The 18,520-nt window shown below is 35.3% G+C and overlaps 1 protein-coding gene across 1 annotated transcript in view; it reads left to right on the top strand.

The window, feature by feature from the left end:
• Positions 1–17,755, top strand: part of TRIM33 (tripartite motif containing 33) — a 72,165-nt gene extending 54,410 nt beyond the window's left edge. Inside the window, exons 9-20 of the mRNA XM_075196293.1 lie at positions 355–599; positions 1,587–1,763; positions 3,352–3,555; positions 6,194–6,326; positions 9,314–9,377; positions 9,955–10,108; positions 10,426–10,775; positions 11,562–11,685; positions 13,144–13,218; positions 13,947–14,099; positions 16,567–16,617; positions 16,696–17,755. Coding sequence (XP_075052394.1) covers positions 355–599; positions 1,587–1,763; positions 3,352–3,555; positions 6,194–6,326; positions 9,314–9,377; positions 9,955–10,108; positions 10,426–10,775; positions 11,562–11,685; positions 13,144–13,218; positions 13,947–14,099; positions 16,567–16,617; positions 16,696–16,908 — 1,943 coding nt within the window. The 3' untranslated portion in view covers positions 16,909–17,755. The remainder of the gene's footprint in view (positions 1–354; positions 600–1,586; positions 1,764–3,351; positions 3,556–6,193; positions 6,327–9,313; positions 9,378–9,954; positions 10,109–10,425; positions 10,776–11,561; positions 11,686–13,143; positions 13,219–13,946; positions 14,100–16,566; positions 16,618–16,695) is intronic.
• Positions 17,756–18,520: the final 765 nt, after the last annotated feature.

The raw sequence follows: 18,520 nt of genomic DNA, 5'->3' as shown, positions 1-18,520 counted from the left end.
AGTTTAATAAATATACCCCTTGGACTTCATACCAGAAAATGCCTTATAACTAAGATGCATTAAGGCTAGAACTATGGTGTTCATCCTTGTGTTAAATAGCTTTGAATTGGGTGACAGCAGATTCTGGGACCCCACCTGCTGTGCTCTAACACAGATTGTGCACCTCTTAAAAAGAAAAAAATTAATTATTTTATATTATTGCAGTTTGTAGAATGGTGTCATTGTTTCTATTATATGATGTAAAGTAGAGTATTCTGATATTTTATATGCATAATTTTTCTAGTATTTCTGCCTCTGTAATGATCCCAATTTCCAGCTAGCCCTTACTTGAGTTATCCTTTTTGTTTCTTACAGGTAATCTTATTGTTGAAAATAAGCCAACTACTGCATATGCGCCCAATGTGGTGGTTGGTCAAGTTCCCCAGGCAACAAACCATGTAAATAAAGCCCCTGCACAAATTAACCTAGCACAACTCAGACTCCAGCATATGCAACAGCAGGTGTATGCTCAGAAACACCAGCAGCTCCAGCAAATGAGGATGGTCCAACCACCTGGACCGCATCAAAGGCCATCTGGCCCTCAAGCAATGCATCAACAGGCAAGTACAATGGAGAGAAGGGTTTGTCCCAAAGACTACAATGGCAAGTTATGACACATTTCTTTAAATAAGTTACATTGGCTAATGTTTTGTAGTATACTACTATTGAATTTAATATATTACTAATTAAAGTTCCTTAGTTATGTCATCTCTAAATTGTTTTAGAGAACAGAACTTGTACACTAATGATTTCACCATAGATTTTAAAGAAGTTTGATCGTGCTCTTTCTTCCAATTGAAAGTTGAATTGACTTTTTACCAAGTTTTGCATACAAATTTTGTGAAACACTTATTTTCTTATTACAAATGCAGTTTGCTGTTTTATAATGTTTTATTTAAAATCTTTTTGCAAAGAAGTGCAGCAAATGTTTTGTAAATAACATTATCAATACATGTTAGAGTTTAAATGTGCAAAAAATGGTAACTGCATTGTCAGGTCAAGTGTGACTGAGGCAGTTCGTTAGTTTACCTAGTAAATAAGGATCACCTGCGAAAATGTTTTTGGTAAGAATAATGTAAGAATCCCTGCTAAAATAAATTTTTACGTCCTTAAGTTTCTAACAGGTCTGTCTTATGGTTGTTTTGTCAGCAGCTAAAGGACAGGGCTTCTACAGTTTTTCGACCATTTACAATAGTGGTTGCTGTTGAATGAGTCAATTATCAGTGTATTACTTGTACCAGAGTGTTATATCCTGTAGAAAGACTGTATGAATTGCATGATGGCCTGACAGGTTATGAATATCTTGAGGAATATATTTCTGGAAAGGTTCACTAGGTATATCCAGGATATCCAGTACATAATTAGAATCCAGGTGTCTTGTTTCTTTACATTGTGTCAAGTGAGAGAGAGAGAGATGAACATTTTAATAATATTTTTTGATAAATTTGTTTTACAACGGTAGTTTGCTATTCGGTTGGAATTGCCAACCTTTAAGCACTGTAACATATTATGTGACAGTACTAACCAGAGGTTGAAACCTTTTGCAGCCTCCAAGGTTAATCAGCATGCAAAGCATGCAGAGAAATAATATGAACTGCGTACCTTTTCAAGCGCATCAAATGAGAATGGCACAGAATGCAGCTCAGAATGCCAATCGTATGCCAGGTGTACCTCGTCACAATGGACCTCAGTACTCAATGATGCAACCTCATCTCCAAAGACAGGTGAATACATTATTTTTGTTTACACTTGACAGTTGTCTTGGTATAATCAACATTTTATTTTTAATCAAACAGTTATAAGTAGGTTAGCATTCTGATTTTCATTGTTCTTTCTAAAATATTTGCCAATTTATTTGGTGGTATACACACATTTGTGTGCTCTACTTAGCCAGTTAGGGCTAAAAAGAAAATAATTTCGATGAGGGACTGTCGCTTCCATTTAAGTCCATGTATCCAGATGAGGTTTGTAAATTAGAAACTCACTCTAAATTTCCAGCATCACTGTAGGTTCTTTTCTCATTTAATCTGTGTTTGTGGCAAAAGTTACAATTTGACTTGGTCCCAAAATATCTTGACAATATTTTATACAACACATTGATGTAAACTCCTGTTTGTGGATAATTTTGTAATGGTACATTGCCCCAAAATCTGTAAGAATAAAAAGACAGCAAGTTCATTAGAATTAGACACATGTAAATGTGTGTCTACTTGTACAAATTTGTTTGGATAAAGAAGAAAATATAGACATCATGCTGATGAGCTTCATTTTTTTTATATAGAAACATATAGTCAGCCGGCTTTTCATGAATACTTCTATGAGGATGGTTTTTCAGTCCTATGGAACATTGATGTGCTAAGACAAAACATGTATTTTTATATATATATATATATATATATATATCTATATATCTATATATATATATATATATATATATATATATCTATATCTATCTATCTATCTGGCTGCAAACCTTAAAATTGAACCCTGCAAAGAAAAATAAAAGTTGTCTAGACACAAGCAGCATATTAATGAAATGTGCAAAATGTTCATCTTTACACAGTGGGATTTTTTGCTGAAGGTTTAAATCAGGCCTGTCCAACCTGCGGCCCTCCAGGTGTTGTGAAACTACAAGCCCCAGCATGCTTTGCCAGTAGACAACCTGTTGATAGCTGGAAGGTTATGCTGGGACTTGTAGTTTCACAACATCAGGAAGGCCGCAGGTTGGACAGGCCTGGTTTAAATTTTACTCGGCAGTAATTATATGGACTCCTTGTTTTGAATATTCACCTGTTCAACCACTTTCTCATCTGCACAGCTGTCCATCAAACAATCGAACTGTACCTATTGCTTTGTAAACCAGCCAGGATGCCATTCTGTTTTTAAATCCAACAGATCTGTAATACACGCTGACCAGGTTTTATATATTAATGTGGCCAGGTGTTGATGTGGGGAGAAATGGCAGCCATGTTGGAGCTGCTGTTAGTGTCAGCAGATCACAGTACATAAGAGCTCTGTCTCTAGATTGATATATGAAATGTTGCCATGTATACATGGTTGGTTGGCTTTGGGTTAAGACTGCTGCTGCTTTCTTTACTTATATGGAATGTAGCATATTTATGCCAGACTGAGGCATACAGCATTTCCTTTTGTGTGAGTGCATATAAAAAGCTCTTCAATAAACTAAAATATCTTGTTTGAAAAATATTTGTTTTCATTCTCTGGATTGCTAGAGTAAACTGTTTATGGTGTGGTGATCCTTATATTGGATGTCTGCAAAACATACTTTAATTTCTTTTCTTTTTCCTTTAGCATCATTCAAACCCTGGGCATGCTGGTCCATTTCCAGTCGTCTCAATCCACAATAATACAATTAATCCAACTAGTCCTACCACAGCATCCATGGCAAATGCAAATAGAGGCCCAACAAGTCCATCTGTTACTTCTATAGAGTTAATTCCATCTGTAACAAACCCAGAGAACCTTCCCTCTCTGCCAGACATCCCACCCATCCAGGTTTGTGCACCAGTCTAATATCCATGTCTTCAATATTTATTTTTTTCAACCTTTTTGATGAATGTGTGGCATCTATTGACTCAATCAGCTATTTCTGAAAACAGTGAACTCTTTTATATTGCAACATCAAAACATGTCGCTTTACTGGTATATACTGGTTCATGCAATATGGTCACGGAGACAAATAAAATGTGTCCCTGAAATAGGAAATCCTCAGCTATTGTGTATACAATTGCTCTGAGTGGTGTGCATTAAGGGACTGTTAATAGTACAGTTTGTTGCTCTTGGAATACAGGTTTGTGTCTGTGGGTGTTTGAAGCTTACATGAACTATACAATTGCTTTGCCAGATGTGTTCTACAGGCTCGGGATTATTCCATATGGTTGAATATTGAAAATGTAGGAATAATTCCTTCCACTTTTCAGGAACTAATTTACCATACATTTAAGGTGCAACATAAGTATTATTGCATATTTCTGGTTCATTCCCTTTTACCAAAAGAAACCGACCATATTGATGCTTAATTCTGGAATTTCTATTTTTAAACAAATATCTCTGAACTGAAAGAGTTATCAGTGTTTCTCCAATTTGTTTTATACTTTAGGAACTAAACCTTTCGCGGTCTGTAACTCATATAGTGCATCGCAAACCTCTGCAGTGAAATGTGTTTACTGTGCCTGTTTTAGTGGGTGTCTTGGTTTCTTATTTTTCTTCTATATTTTCACAAGTGAGAAGCTATACTTTTCAGAAAGACAGAACATTGTAGTTGTCCGTTTTCGTTGCTTTTCTGATCCTACTATGTTTCTTGAGTTCTTTTATATAATTGAAGATACACCCTTTCCAAGTATTTAGATACGCCTATGGAGTTGTCTTGACATGTATGTGGTTAAAATGTAATTGCATCTATCTGTTGGGATAGTTTCACATCAGATTTAATGAAGGCTTTTACATCAGCAGATGACAAATACCTGTAATTACAGCATGGCTATGAACATGAAATGCATCAAATAGTTTTACCTCCATCCAAGCCAAAAAAGAGATTTCTATTTTTAGCCGGTGGGTGATTTGCTAGTGCAAACATGATTTTTTTACTTGTGCATATGTAATATTACTTATACATGCCATTTAGGTATTTGACATTATTTTCCGTAGTTACCACCTATAAGTGGATGTGTGGCATTCATATTAAATGGACAATAAGAAATGTTTGCTTAGCATAGCTGGTATAGCTCACTCCTAATTTATCTGTATGGATTGGGGTCTAGCATTAGAACTGTAGTTCCTAGGGAATTCCATCATAAAGCTATGTCCATGGGTGCTATTTACAGTCTTTCCCATTTTTGACTGTGGACTGAGGCTTACATGCATTTTATTAGAGAGACAAGCTCTCATGGAGTTCATTGATCTCTATGAAGAGATGCTGAGGCTATGCACACATACATTTTGCCAATGGGTCATTGATGGCAGAAAGTTGAACATGTTCTCCTCCTTTTCCCCACCCATGCTCTGTCATCAGCCTTGAGGTCCTTAAACACTGGACCGACTTCTCTCCATACAGAGCAGTCACCTTTATTTGAACTTCTATGGTCTGGTCATGATCTAGAAGAGACATTTAAAGAGCAATGAAGCTGTAATTTAACTCTTCACTTAGAGATATAGATATAGATATATAGATATATATAGATATATATAGATATATATATGCAGCGCTAACACAATTTCTCTGCCTCACCCCCTTATTTTTTTTATTAATTTGCCGTATGTGACTCTGTGTTTGTTTATGTATTTGCTCTGAGGATACTTGTTCAGTCCAAGATAACCTTGTAAAGTTGAATCATAATAGCCATAATTTGTTGCACGTTATGGAATCTCTGTCACTTTCAGAGGTTCACAATAGTCCATAAAATCCTTTGTTTGGTAAAGTCACAGATTTAACTCCAGTACTGCAGAACATTGTTGCTCCTAATTTTATGCTTTGCAGTACTAGAGTTAATGCTGCTGAATTGTTTTTCATATACTTGCATTTAAAATGACTAGCTTTCATTTAACATCTAATTAGCATCTAAAAACTGTTTTTTAACGTGTAAATCAATTCTTGATAAAATGACCCTTCCTCTTATGCACTTGTTATATACAAAGAAATTCAAACATATATTTTTTTTTTAAGCACTGCATTAACATAATCTGTTTGTTTTATAGTTACAGCGCTACTTGCAGATATAAATCTCATTGTCCTACCTTTTTGTGCTTTCCCCCACTTAGCATGGGAAATTTAGTTTCCCTTAAAATTTCTTTATACATGAAATCTCTCCTTCATGTTTAGCAAAATCATTTGTGCAATTTTATTTTACCATTTTCGTCTTTTGTACCCATGTTTGAGAAAATACACATTCATGGCCTTAAACTTTATTCCTTTTTACGATAAATATTTGTTCTTGATCCTATCCTTTAATTATTTTTTCTCTTTGTCAGCAGCAAAGAATTCTGAAGTCTTTTATTTAAAAATAACATCCGCATTATCATAAACTTTTATGTGTAGTATTCGTTTGTAAATACATTAACTGTATGTACTGTAACTTTAAATTGTTTGCATCTTATAAGGAACCCAAACCTCTTATGCATATTTGTTCTCTTGTAGCTGGAAGATGCTGGTTCAAGTAATTTAGACAACATACTAAGTAGGTACATTTCAATTGGTCATCAGCTCCCACAGCCAACAAGCACTATGAACCCTTCCCCGGGACCATCTGCTATGTCACCTGGATCAACTGGTAAATACTTTATTGATGGACATTTCAATGGGATTTTAAGATTTTGTATCTACTTTGAAATTTTGAGTTGTATATTGCTTTTCTCGCAGACCCTCAGTGTTTAGTTATTGGTAACTGGGCACTTTAACAATCTAAAGGCTTGTATACTTGGTAGCACAACAGTGTAGGTTAAAAGCAGTCAAAACCTTGTACTTTGTTCTCTGTTTAACAGAGCGTTAGTAGCACATTCATGAACGCATCTCAATCTGTATTATGTACTTAATGAGCGTTCCAACAGAAGTCCATATTGTATTTTACAGAGCGTTAATACTTCTGGACACTGAGGGAAATATTGAAAGCAAAGCAAACCCTTGTCAGAATGTGTACATTACCATCTGCCTGGTTTTTGTCTCACCGAAATGTCTCTCCATAGTACATTAAACGTTGTATTTTCACATTTACTTGTCTGTATACAATATAAGTAAAATAATCATTTCAAGGTTAGTATCCCTTTTAAAGAGACTAACGTCTCGTAAAAGCACCCAAATAAGGCTGTGGCTGATATTTGTATGTTACTGATTTCAACGGAAGATTAGAACCACTGTATTCAAGGTTTAATAAGAATTGTTTTCCATTTAGTTAGAAACAAAATAAAACGCATTTATCACATCCCTTAATTTAAAAATATTTGGCCAACCTGAAACTTCCTCTTTAAAAATGTTGCCCTATTTTTGGAAAAGCACACTAACAGTCCTCCATCTAAAGCAGAGGTGGGCAAACCAGTCCTCAAGGGCCATCAACAGTTCATGTTTTTAGGATTTCTTTAATCATGCACAGCTGAGTTAATCTATTTGGCTGGGTCAGTAATTATCCCAGCTGTTTCTACAGACAGAAATCCTAAAAACATGAACTGTTGATGACCCTTGAGGACTGGTTTGCCCACCTCTTATCTAAAGGAACCTGCCTGTGTGCATATTATGATTTGTGGTTGCTTTGCAGCCTTTGGTTCTAATTGGGTCACAACCTTGAAAAGCACAGATTCTGAAGGGTACCAGCAATTCCTCTAGGAGATTAATGTTGAGGTACTTTTTTATGCTTCAAAGCATGTGTCCATTAAGTATGCGTATCATGCATCACAACTGCCCTAAACACACAAAAAAGAAGAGATTGAGTTTTGAAATGCCCTATGCAAAGACCTGACTTAAGAAATGTTGTTGAATGTCCTCATGTGTGAACCAAATGCAAAACGATCCAGGAAAATGAATGGACTTGCCATGTATCAGACTGTCCTGAGGGATTTACAACTTGTATTCATGCAAATTTTTGATACAGAGTATTGATTACCTGTGTGATGCCTCATTATAAGTAATATTGGTGATGGAAGGTCTCCTTTGCATTATGCAAGGAACCTGTGGCCAAATCAATGGGAAGCAGGTTTTCTGTCACTTATACTTTATGTGGAAGATAATGAACTGAACATTGATTGACAGTCTGCCAAAGAAGCATTATTTGCGCCAGGAGGGAGCGATGGTTGCATTTAACAGGTAAAATGTTGTTAGATGTCAAAATAATAGAGAACAGCCTTAGATCCCAAAATACTTGTGGTAGAGGAAGACTGTTCAATCAATAATAGTCAAATGTTATATACCCCACAAGCAGAAAAAAAATCCAATTCTGATGTATTTTTCTCCTGACCTTGTTGATAAGGAGACCAAGTCTGTCCTATTTATCCCATAAATGCCTCAAGATTTGTGGATGCCAAAAATTCACTGCAAGTGGGTACATAGAGTTCCAAGAAAGTATGCATTTCAGGTTCAGATTAACTCATGCCTGCCAATCACTCTTTCGATCAGCCTTGCCAGTAATTTACACCAACAGGAATGATTTGGAAGCCACCCCAAAGTATGTCATTCAACAATTGGCTGATGAAAGAAAACTTGGTGGAGTTGTTCCAGTATCATAACAGTAAACTGCTATCTAGAATTACTGGACTTTATTATAAATTACAGCACATCCTCAAAACTTTCCTGGGGGTAAAAAACTTTCAGTCAGAGTAGAAAATACAGGAGTTAAAGCTGCAGGCTTTTGAGGGACATTCCACAATCTCCTTCATATGCAGGTTCCAGGGAATGTTGGTAGCCATACCAGCAGCTGGCTTAAGCTTCATATGCAACCTTTGTAGCAGGTGAGCTTGAAGGCTGACTCATATTGTCAGTCCACACGTCAAAAGATGGGGGAGCCTTTTTGCCTTGGAGACAGTGTCAATAAAAATGCTTTTCCATTTATTTATGGTGAGAAATTTCTAGTGATTCGGGGATTCCTGTGTTGGGTGTATTGGTGAAGATAGACTGCTTAGAAGAATTGTCACATGTAGACAGGAAGGTTCAAAGAGCAACTGGATAATTCAGCAAAACAAGATTTTTATTTTTTTCCCCCTTGAACAGAGAAATTTTTTAGCTCTCACTCGTTTACTTTGGGGACAGAGGGAACACACATAAATGTCCTTACTCTGAGCTGAACCAGGATGTGTTCTGATGCATTGTTGATAGCTAGTTATTTTTTTCTTTGTCAATTTTAAGTCCATTTCAGAGTTGTGCAGTTCCCACCACAATAGATCTGTATTATTTGTATTGCCACCCTCTGCAGAAAAGTAGGTTTTATTCCATATAACTTTAATTTCCTTTTCCACTGCTTTGCTATTGTTAAAAACAGCTATGCAGAGTAAATGTGTTGCTGCAAAAAGTGTTGTTACTGTATAACCAATGTATTTGAAACACGTAGGTCTGTCATTTTTACTGACACTTTGTGTTATGGCCGATGGTGGCTTGCTGATTATGTCCAAAATAGTGTGCCCTTCAAAAAGGGATTTAGTTTATTACTTTTTGGATACATTAAGCAGTATCTGCTGGATGCTATTCTAAAATTCAAGCAATAAAATAGAAATTTTAAGAGTTTTTAATGGCAAATATTATATATTTCATAGAATGTGTTCTGCCTCCCATTCTCAGGTTTATCCAACTCGCATACACCAGTGAGGCCTCCCAGTACATCAAGCACAGGCAGTAGAGGAAGGTGAGGACACACTTTGCTTATATTGTGCCTATCATTTCTGGATTAACTCTTTATACAATCTACTGTCCAGTTTGTGGTCTTTGTTCTGATTGGAGTTTTATTATTTTTTTGGCCTTCAAAAGCCTGTGACAAAAAGCTGGATACATACTTTGGTCCATTATTTGCACTTAAATTCCCCTTTCTTCCTTGATGTCTTAATTTTACTTATTCCATATTTGCTTACAGAAGAGTGTGGGGGGGGGGGGGTGTATTTGGAAAGAGATTGTGTCCATTTTGTTTTTCGCAGTGTCTAATTTGTACATTGCTCATAGGAAGGCTAACTGTAATACAATAGTTTTCACTTGAGTGCTTACAATACATTTAGCAGGTCTGTAATTGCGCAAACTAAACTACAAGCCATGACATTTCCCAGGATTGGCTTTCTTTATTATATAAACTTGATTTAATGCACTTTAGTGGCATGCTTATAGATCTATCCCTCTGCTGTTTAGGTTTTATTGGTTTGCTGGTGGTCAACTTGGATGGCATTGTGTAAATATTGTTGGTTAACTTTTTTTTTTTTCTTCCAAATTTATAGTTGTGGCTCAAGTGGTAGAACAATTGATAGAAATGCTTTCAAATCAGATCCTGTAAAGGTTAAGCAAGAGCCTGGGACAGAAGATGATGTGTGTAGCTTCTCAGGAACTGTTAAGCAAGAGAAGGCTGAGGATGGACGACGAAGCGCATGCATGGTAAACCAAAACTAAAGTGTACTCAATACATGTGTTTTGTAATGTGTAAGCTTATCATGCAAAGATAGCATACAGTACTTCTATGGCAGGCCTTAAGTTGCGGCTTGCCAGCATTGCTAGTTATATTAGGCTCTGTTAGGCACTATATAATTCACAAATAAGTATCCAGTACAAGCTGTTTCTACTTTCTAACATGATTCCTAACTATATCTGAGTAGCTAAGAGTTTGGAATGCCATTTTAAGACCACAGCTATATATTTGTATGTGAAAATGTATTTGTATATAATGTCTCTAGTATTAACTAATTTTTCTTTAGCTAAGCAGTCCAGAGAGCAGTCTGACTCCGCCGCTCACCACCACCTTGCACCTTGAAAGTGATCTGGAAGCCTTGGCCAATCTGGAAAATCATGTAAAGAGTGAGCCAAACAGCACAAACAGAAGTTGTGAGCGGTCATCACATGGGAGCCTTGTAAATGGAAAATCCCCTGTCCGTAGCTCTGTGCATCGGTCGCCAAGAGGTGGAGGTGATGGGACAAACAAAGATGATGATCCAAATGAGGATTGGTGTGCTGTGTGCCAAAATGGAGGAGACCTCTTGTGTTGTGAAAAGTGCCCAAAAGTGTTTCACCTCACGTGTCATGTACCAACACTGCTTAGTTTCCCAAGGTATAACATATTTTTTTTATTGGGTTTAACTCCGAGTGTCTACAAAGTGAAAAAAATAAATAAAGCCTTCACTGACACAATGAACAATCAGTCTTTGTTCTGTTGGTCAAGGTGAATTTTGTGACTACTTGCCACCTCTGTTTACTTATTTATTGGACTACTATTTGTGAATGTTGCTTGCACTGTTCATAGGAGCTGACCAATCTGTGCCTGGAGCTAATTTTTTACATTATGTGCAGAGAAATATTGTCACTAACCTCAATGCTAATGCCTAAAACTGCATGTACAGACTTGTTTTCATGACTTTATTTTAAAATTATTAGTACATCACAATGGTGTGTAGGGGCACACCATTATAACTGTAATACTGATCTGCTCAAAGCACACAGAAGCTATTGATCTGATGTTTACTAACACATTGTTAGCTTTCAGACTGGTAACCTGGATTCTTGTTTTACTAGTATATTTTATATGCAGCTGCGTGTGACTAATATATTAAAATTTTTGTTTTTAATTTTTACTTGTGTCGTATGTGCCTCTTGTGTTTCTTGATGTGTGGATGGAGCAATTTAAAAGGGAGCTGCAGACTGAAATTTTGAAACAAGAATAGAAGTGTTATAAGATTACACTAGGTCTCCTCTCTTGCCATTGGTAGGGACTTCAGATTTCTTATTGCACATGATGGTTTCTGTTAGAAATAGTAAAGACCTAATATCCAGTCTTCTAAATAATATCACATTAATACTTTTTTTTTTTCTTTCTTTTTTTTTTTTTCATTCTAATCAGTGGTGAATGGATCTGTACATTCTGTAGAGATCTGAACAAACCAGAAGTTGAATATGATTGTGATAACTCTCAACACAGTAAGAAAGGGAAAACCGTACAAGGCTTAAGTCCTGTGGACCAAATGGTATGTGTGCAGCAGCCATTAAATCTCTATTATATATGCTATCTGTAAATGGTCAGCAAAATGGTGGTATAATTTGTCAATTATCCTTAACATGAATAATCCTCTAAGCACATTATGGCAGAGTTCTAAACACTGGTGCAGAAAATGTTCTGTAACCATAGTAATCTGATGGGCAGGAGCACTCACTTTCTAATTATTTCCAGATTCCGTACATTAGCTGTCATAATGTACATTCCCATATGGCTCTGCATAGTTAAGTATTCTGACTTTGTCAATGTAATGCCCTTCAATTTCTTAGCAAAATTGCTCTTGATTTAATTTCTAAATTGGAGTATATACTTTGTTTTCAGTGATTTTATTACTAAAGCAATAATTTAGAAGAAAACTGGAAAAGATGATGAAAATGTTTTATGAAAGTATGCACAACCAATAAAATAGTTATCTCAAGGTGTGCCCTTTTCCATGCATTAATATTTCTTCTTTGTGTTGGTTGCCCTTTAAAATGGATTAGTGACACTTAGTTATTGATCCATCAGAATCCCTGGGGAATTATCACCTGCATGTCTATTTCCTCGTGCTTATTTTCCACCACATTACAAAAAAAAATGTATATACAACTGTTGCTTATATTGAAATCCATTTTTTTATTTTTTTTTTTGTTCCCTTGCCTAAACAATTTAACTTTTCTCATGGCGAAGCGCACTTTTAGTGGCTGCAATATTTGTATATGACAATATGCACACTTTAATCTGCAGTGTGCTTTTCAGCATTCAATTATCTAATGAGATATCTATATACTCTCTAATAATAAACCATTTGTGTTTAATATGTGCACCTGCAACCCCTTCACTGCAACAAAAATTGTTTGCATGAATTGGGGAACTGTATGGGCTAGAAAAGGTGATAATGTACAGTGTGCGCAACAAGCAGCTAATAATGGTTTAACCTCCAGCACCTCAATCATGTGACATTTATAGGTCTTTAACTGTGTAAATTTTTTTCTTGGATACATCTTTGTGTTAATAGTTTTTGAATGCTTTCAGATACAGATTTACACCATACAGTGACTGAGGTGCCTTTCCTAGTACATATATAAAATATTTTACGATGCAAATTGTTATCCAATGTTACCATCATTTCATGGTGGGGTTTTTTTTTGTAAACCAATTTTGGTTTTTTTCATTCACCAACTCGAAGACCAGTTGGTTGCTTACAAAACACAGATGGAGCCAAAGTGTAGTCATAAGAGTGGAACCTGGTCCTTGTGCACAGTAGTAAAAGTAAAAAAAAAAGTAACGGTAAAAAGAAGGCAAAAAACCCCACAAAACTTTTATTGCTTTGTATTCAATGTGTATCTTACTGTATTATTGAGACCAGACAAGTGGTATATCAGCAGTCAAGTGATGCAGCTTGGTTTGAGCTATGACATTTCAAAGGTTTTGTTTTTCTTTTGTTAAGAAATGTGAGCGCCTTCTCCTATATCTCTACTGCCATGAGCTGAGCATCGAGTTTCAAGAACCAGTTCCTGCCTCGGTAAGATTTATATATACTATGGGAAGGCTTTCATTTGGCTACTTTTAGTTGTTGGTGTTTTCTTCACAACTTCAGTACGTAAATCCCATCATATTGGCTTGCGATGCAAATTCAGGTATATAGTGGTGCTGCAAATCAAATGTCTTCAGTTCTGGCTTTTAATTGAACACTTCTCTAATGTATATAATTTTCGTGTCAGGACACTGCAGAATATTTCAAATCCTATTTTTTTTTTTTTTTTCAATTAAAGTACCGATATTATTCATAGTTTAGAAAACTACATAGCTAAATACAGTGGTTATTCCCAGCTACAAGGGGAAATTTATTTTCCATGCAGACAGATGACAATATAGCTATAACTTAAAGATCAATTGCATATTATGTATGGATAATTTATAGCTTTGTTATAAACACAGGAAAGTAGTTTTTACTTTCATTTTTATCTATTATAAATATTAAAGAACGTTTCTAAAAATAGGGTTAGTAAACTTTTTTTTTTTTTTTTTTTTTTTTAATTGCCCTAACTAAATATTTGTGGCTACTTTAGTTCACTGGAAGTTTAAAATAGTTTCCACATTTTGAAAATATCAATAACCAACCTTCGGATTCTTTATTAAACATATATTTATCAGTTTTGGCAAAACCAAATGCAAGCTAACAGACGTAGCTTATTGGACCCTTATTAAAAAAAAAAAATGTTCCAACAGAATGTGTGTTTTCAATTACAGATACCAAATTACTACAAAATAATTAAGAAGCCCATGGATCTGTCCACAGTGAAGAAGAAACTACAGAAGAAACATTCTCAACACTACCAGACACCTGAAGACTTTGTTGCAGATGTCAGGCTAATATTTAAGAACTGTGAAAGGTTCAACGAAGTATGTTGGTCTTTTTAACTTTATGTATTTGATTGCTGTTCTTTTCTCAGCAGAGTTCACTGCATGTGATGGCATTTCCATTTGCTTGTTTCCTCTGCTTTTCACTCACATTTTGCTTGTCATTTATTTATTTTCTAAATTGCAAATAATATGTACATTTAAGATGATTATTGTTAAAGCCAGTGGCCACCACAAATCTGTCACTCCATATTCATTTGCTGTAAATGTAATGTTCGAGTGGCATCATTAAGCAGAAAATTGCTTCATTTATTCATCTGGTATTCTTTACATGTGGTTGAAATACAATGTAATGCATTTTTTTCAGAACAGGCATTCTAATTCCCATTTTACATTTAAGTGTTGCATCCATAATGGAATTACATATAGAATAATAAACATAAAATACATATAATACGTGCGAGAAAAGGCCTGATATGAAAATTAATATTTTAATACCTAGACTAAGCGCATAAGTAATGAGAAAACATATCATCCTAATAAATTGATAATTTTGTATGCAAAATTTACAAAAATACTGTCCAAATTAATTTTGTTTATTACCAAGAAATAATGTCCCTATATATTTATAAAATGACTCGAGACGTAGTGAATGTTTTTGATGTTTATAAATACCCTTATCCACCAGTTATTTGCTCATATTTTCTGTATTGTTGAAGTGTTCGGATTCCCTATTATCTAGCATGCATATAAATATTGTTGATTATATGCATGATCCTAGACACATATTTGTCTATTCAAGTCTTCCTTCATACCATTTCTTTGTGATCTTTTTATACATCATATCATTGATTATCATAACCAAACAGTTTAGCTAAGGCATAAGCAGTAACGGTCATCAAGTACATGAAACAATATGACCAGAAGTCAAAATGCTCCATTCCAAAATCCTACCAACCCTCTAATATCTGCTCCATCTGGAAACAATACCTTACATTGTTGTAGGCTATTTATCTGTTTACATAAATAAATAAATCCGTTAAGTACCCACAATAATGGTGCACATAAAGAAGTCTGTTTAAACGCAGTTGCTGGTACCCTATGAACGCCCTTTGCATAAATCCTAAAACGGTGGAATCTAATTGGTGTCTGACATGGAAGTTCTAGCTTGAATACTGCATACTACTGAAAATAATAATCCTCACTTAGTAGATGTTTCAGAAAGTGAAAATACCGATTTTGCTTGTGGAAATGTTTCTGTTCTGTGCACATATTCATAGCTTGTGACTAATACTGGTGTCACATTGGCAGTTTCTACAATTTGTATATTTTGCTTATATGTTGGTATGGGCAGAATTTTTCAAATTGTTTGGTATACTCTTCATACCACATTTGGCTGCAAGGTTTTGCACATTTTGCTGGCAGACTCTTCACACCATGGAGCAAAATTAAGTCCTCCCAGCTCTCTTCATAGACCTTAAATTCTTCAGGAACTGGTTTGTCAGAATTTCCCACCTCTGTGAAATGACCTGTTGTGCCACAAAATTTGATCTCTGTGAAATATCAAACGCTGTACATCTCTAATTTTACGAGTACAGAGTTCTCTAGGCTAAAATATGTAGGCACAGAAAGCACCCATGTAGCATTAGCTGTGTATTGCTCTTTCCCCAGTCTCCACCTCTGATATCCTGAATTTGGTATAATGGGATTTGAGGGTTATAGGCAACTTGTAACACTAATCTGCTAATATGTTGCATTTGATGGTTGGAATTCCCTGCCTTGGAAACCACAATGTTAAGTGCAGGGTGTGGGTAATCTTTTACTTTTTTCTTTTTTGTATAAAGTGGAATTGTCCCTTTTAAGACCTGAAATTCCCACTAATTCTGCATTCTATTTTATTTTTTTATTATATTTTTGGGGTCATATTTTTAGAAATAGAACAGAAATGTTCTCCTTAGGGTTACATCGACTGGCTCCTTTTTGGCCTACTTTGCTGAATTAGCAAAAGCTGGCATTCCTTAACACTTCTATTAAAGTGAATGGGACGGCCACTGTCAATCTCAGACTGCACTGTTGCGTATACCTTTTAAGATGTTAAGTAATTTTTTTATTTTATTCTAATGTTTATTTTTGTTTTTTAAACCCATCTGCTGAGGTGGTCGGTATACCATGTAACTTAATCTGTTCATTGCTGACTGCTGTCATATATACCCCCAAACAAAGTGCAGTTGTATTTTTAAAAAAATTACTTTATTGAAAGTAAAACCCATGACATGGCAGCATAGAATGCTATAATTTTTTAGATGGACTGTGAATTCAGTCTACCATATTGTATTACTGCCATATTCAGGAACTGTATTTTATTTAAAATTCAGCTTAGATTTTTAAATTGCAGTCTGGTCATAACTATTTTTTTTTACTGTGTTATGGCCTTGTTTTGTAGTGAAACCCTAAATATAAAACTTAGATTAAATGATTTTCACTTTTTTGACTTTGGTGTCCTTTTTAGATGATGAAAGTTGTTCAAGTTTATGCAGAAACACAAGAAATTAATCTGCAGGTAAGCTTTCCAAACCATGCAAACTTGACTGAAGTCTATGCATAACCTCAGGTGAATTCTCTTTTCTTTGTCCAACAGAATGACTCCGAAGTGGCCCAAGCAGGAAAAGCTGTTGCATTATACTTTGAGGACAAACTTCCAGAAATCTACCCTGACCGAACCTTCCAACCATTGGCAGAATTTGAACCAGAGGACGATGATGCTGAAATAACAGAGGATTCAGATGAGGATTTTGTACAGCCTCGAAGAAAACGTCTAAAGTCAGATGAGAAGCCAGTGCATATAAAGTGATATGATTGCCCTGAACTTTACACTTTTCTGTAGAAAAAAAAAACTAACTTTAAAGAAGTACTTATTTAAGTGTTCCTGGAATATCTTCTCGCCTACACCAGCTACCGTCAAGGAGAAGCTGGCAGCTTTTAGACAGTATTAGACCAACTAATGTTTGTACAGAAGAGACGAACATTCTTTTAAAGAAGACAAATGGAGGAGACATATTGTCACTTTTGTTTAGGTTTTTCTGTTTTCTTTTTGTTTTTTTGCTTTTTTTTTTATTTTTTTTTATTTGAGGCTTGATTGAACTGTCTCAAAGAACAGTTTATTCGTAATCTCGGTTAGAATTTGTGAAATGTTGAGGACAATTCCTTTTGGTTTGGTATTCTCAACCATTCTTTGTACAGAACTATATGTGGACTCGGTGGTTGTTGTTGCTTGTTAATCTATTTCTTTCTTGAAGATTGGACCAGTACATGGTGTTTACTGTAACACTTTCTCCTCTACTCATCGGGCTGCTTTGTAGCTCAAATTCTGGAACAGTGAAGAAACATGGTACAGGTTTTAGATTGTTTTTGAATGGTTAATTTTTAATCATTCTCCATTTCCATTTTTTATTTTATTTTTTTAAACTTGAGTGATTAGCTGAGTGCGTTATCCTTCAAAGTTCTGATATATAGATATATATTTTGTGGAGGAAACAGTTTAACTTGGATCATAAAAACATTAACTTTTGCTATGTATATATGAGGAAGCTAATAAGTGTTCGTAAATTCAAATTGCATTATTACAGACAACAGATTGTCAACTATTGCTGTTGTCTTGCATCCAAGGCAAGGAAAAATAAATTAAGTTACTGGTTAAATATTCTTGATTTTATCATATTTTAACACCAATCGAGTAATAGATGGAAACTGTTAGTGCATTTGAGAGAATTACAAAATTACTTTGTCTTCCTTAACCTTTTTAATTAGTTTAGCAAATGTATAATTTTGCTATGCTCACTGTGTCTTACTTGTACATAGAATCTAACTGTCTCTGGACAACAGCCTTTTCAGAGTTGTTTTTAATGATTGCGTGTGTTCTTAAAGATGTTTTTGATGCAGAGCTTACTACTACTGCAGAACCTTACAAAACCACTTAATGGTCAAATGTCTGCTAGAAGAAACCCAATAAATCCTTTAATCGTTTTAAGCAACCCTCACTTATGCCCTCCTTTCCCTTACTGATCATGGTTGCACAATAGCAGTTGAGCGCCCATTAATGTTTTACACAGAGCTCAACAACAGTTTAGTCATTGACCCTTCATGCCCCCAATTAGTACAGTTGGTAGAAGAAGTTTTCTATACAAGAGATCCTAAGGAGAAATACTTACTGCTTCATGAGGACCACCACCTAAAGGCATTTGAAAGTAAACATTGGGTAAGGTTATCGAATGGAAGCCTATGAGATAGCTGATGCAGCTTACCCAATCAACTTTTATTTGACAGTTTTACAATGTTGTGTCCATGTCAAACTTCTCTATGGTGGTGTTCATGTTCTCATCTTCTGAAACTATTGTTTAATGATAAATGTAAAGGTTTTCCATTTCTTTTCATAAGTCATCATATTTACATATGTTCTATGGGGG

This window comes from Mixophyes fleayi, chromosome 2, assembly GCF_038048845.1.
Source record: "Mixophyes fleayi isolate aMixFle1 chromosome 2, aMixFle1.hap1, whole genome shotgun sequence".
Classification (NCBI taxonomy): domain Eukaryota; kingdom Metazoa; phylum Chordata; class Amphibia; order Anura; family Limnodynastidae; genus Mixophyes; species Mixophyes fleayi.
Note: the sequence above shows the minus strand (reverse complement) of the source record. Positions and strands in the feature narration are given on the sequence as shown.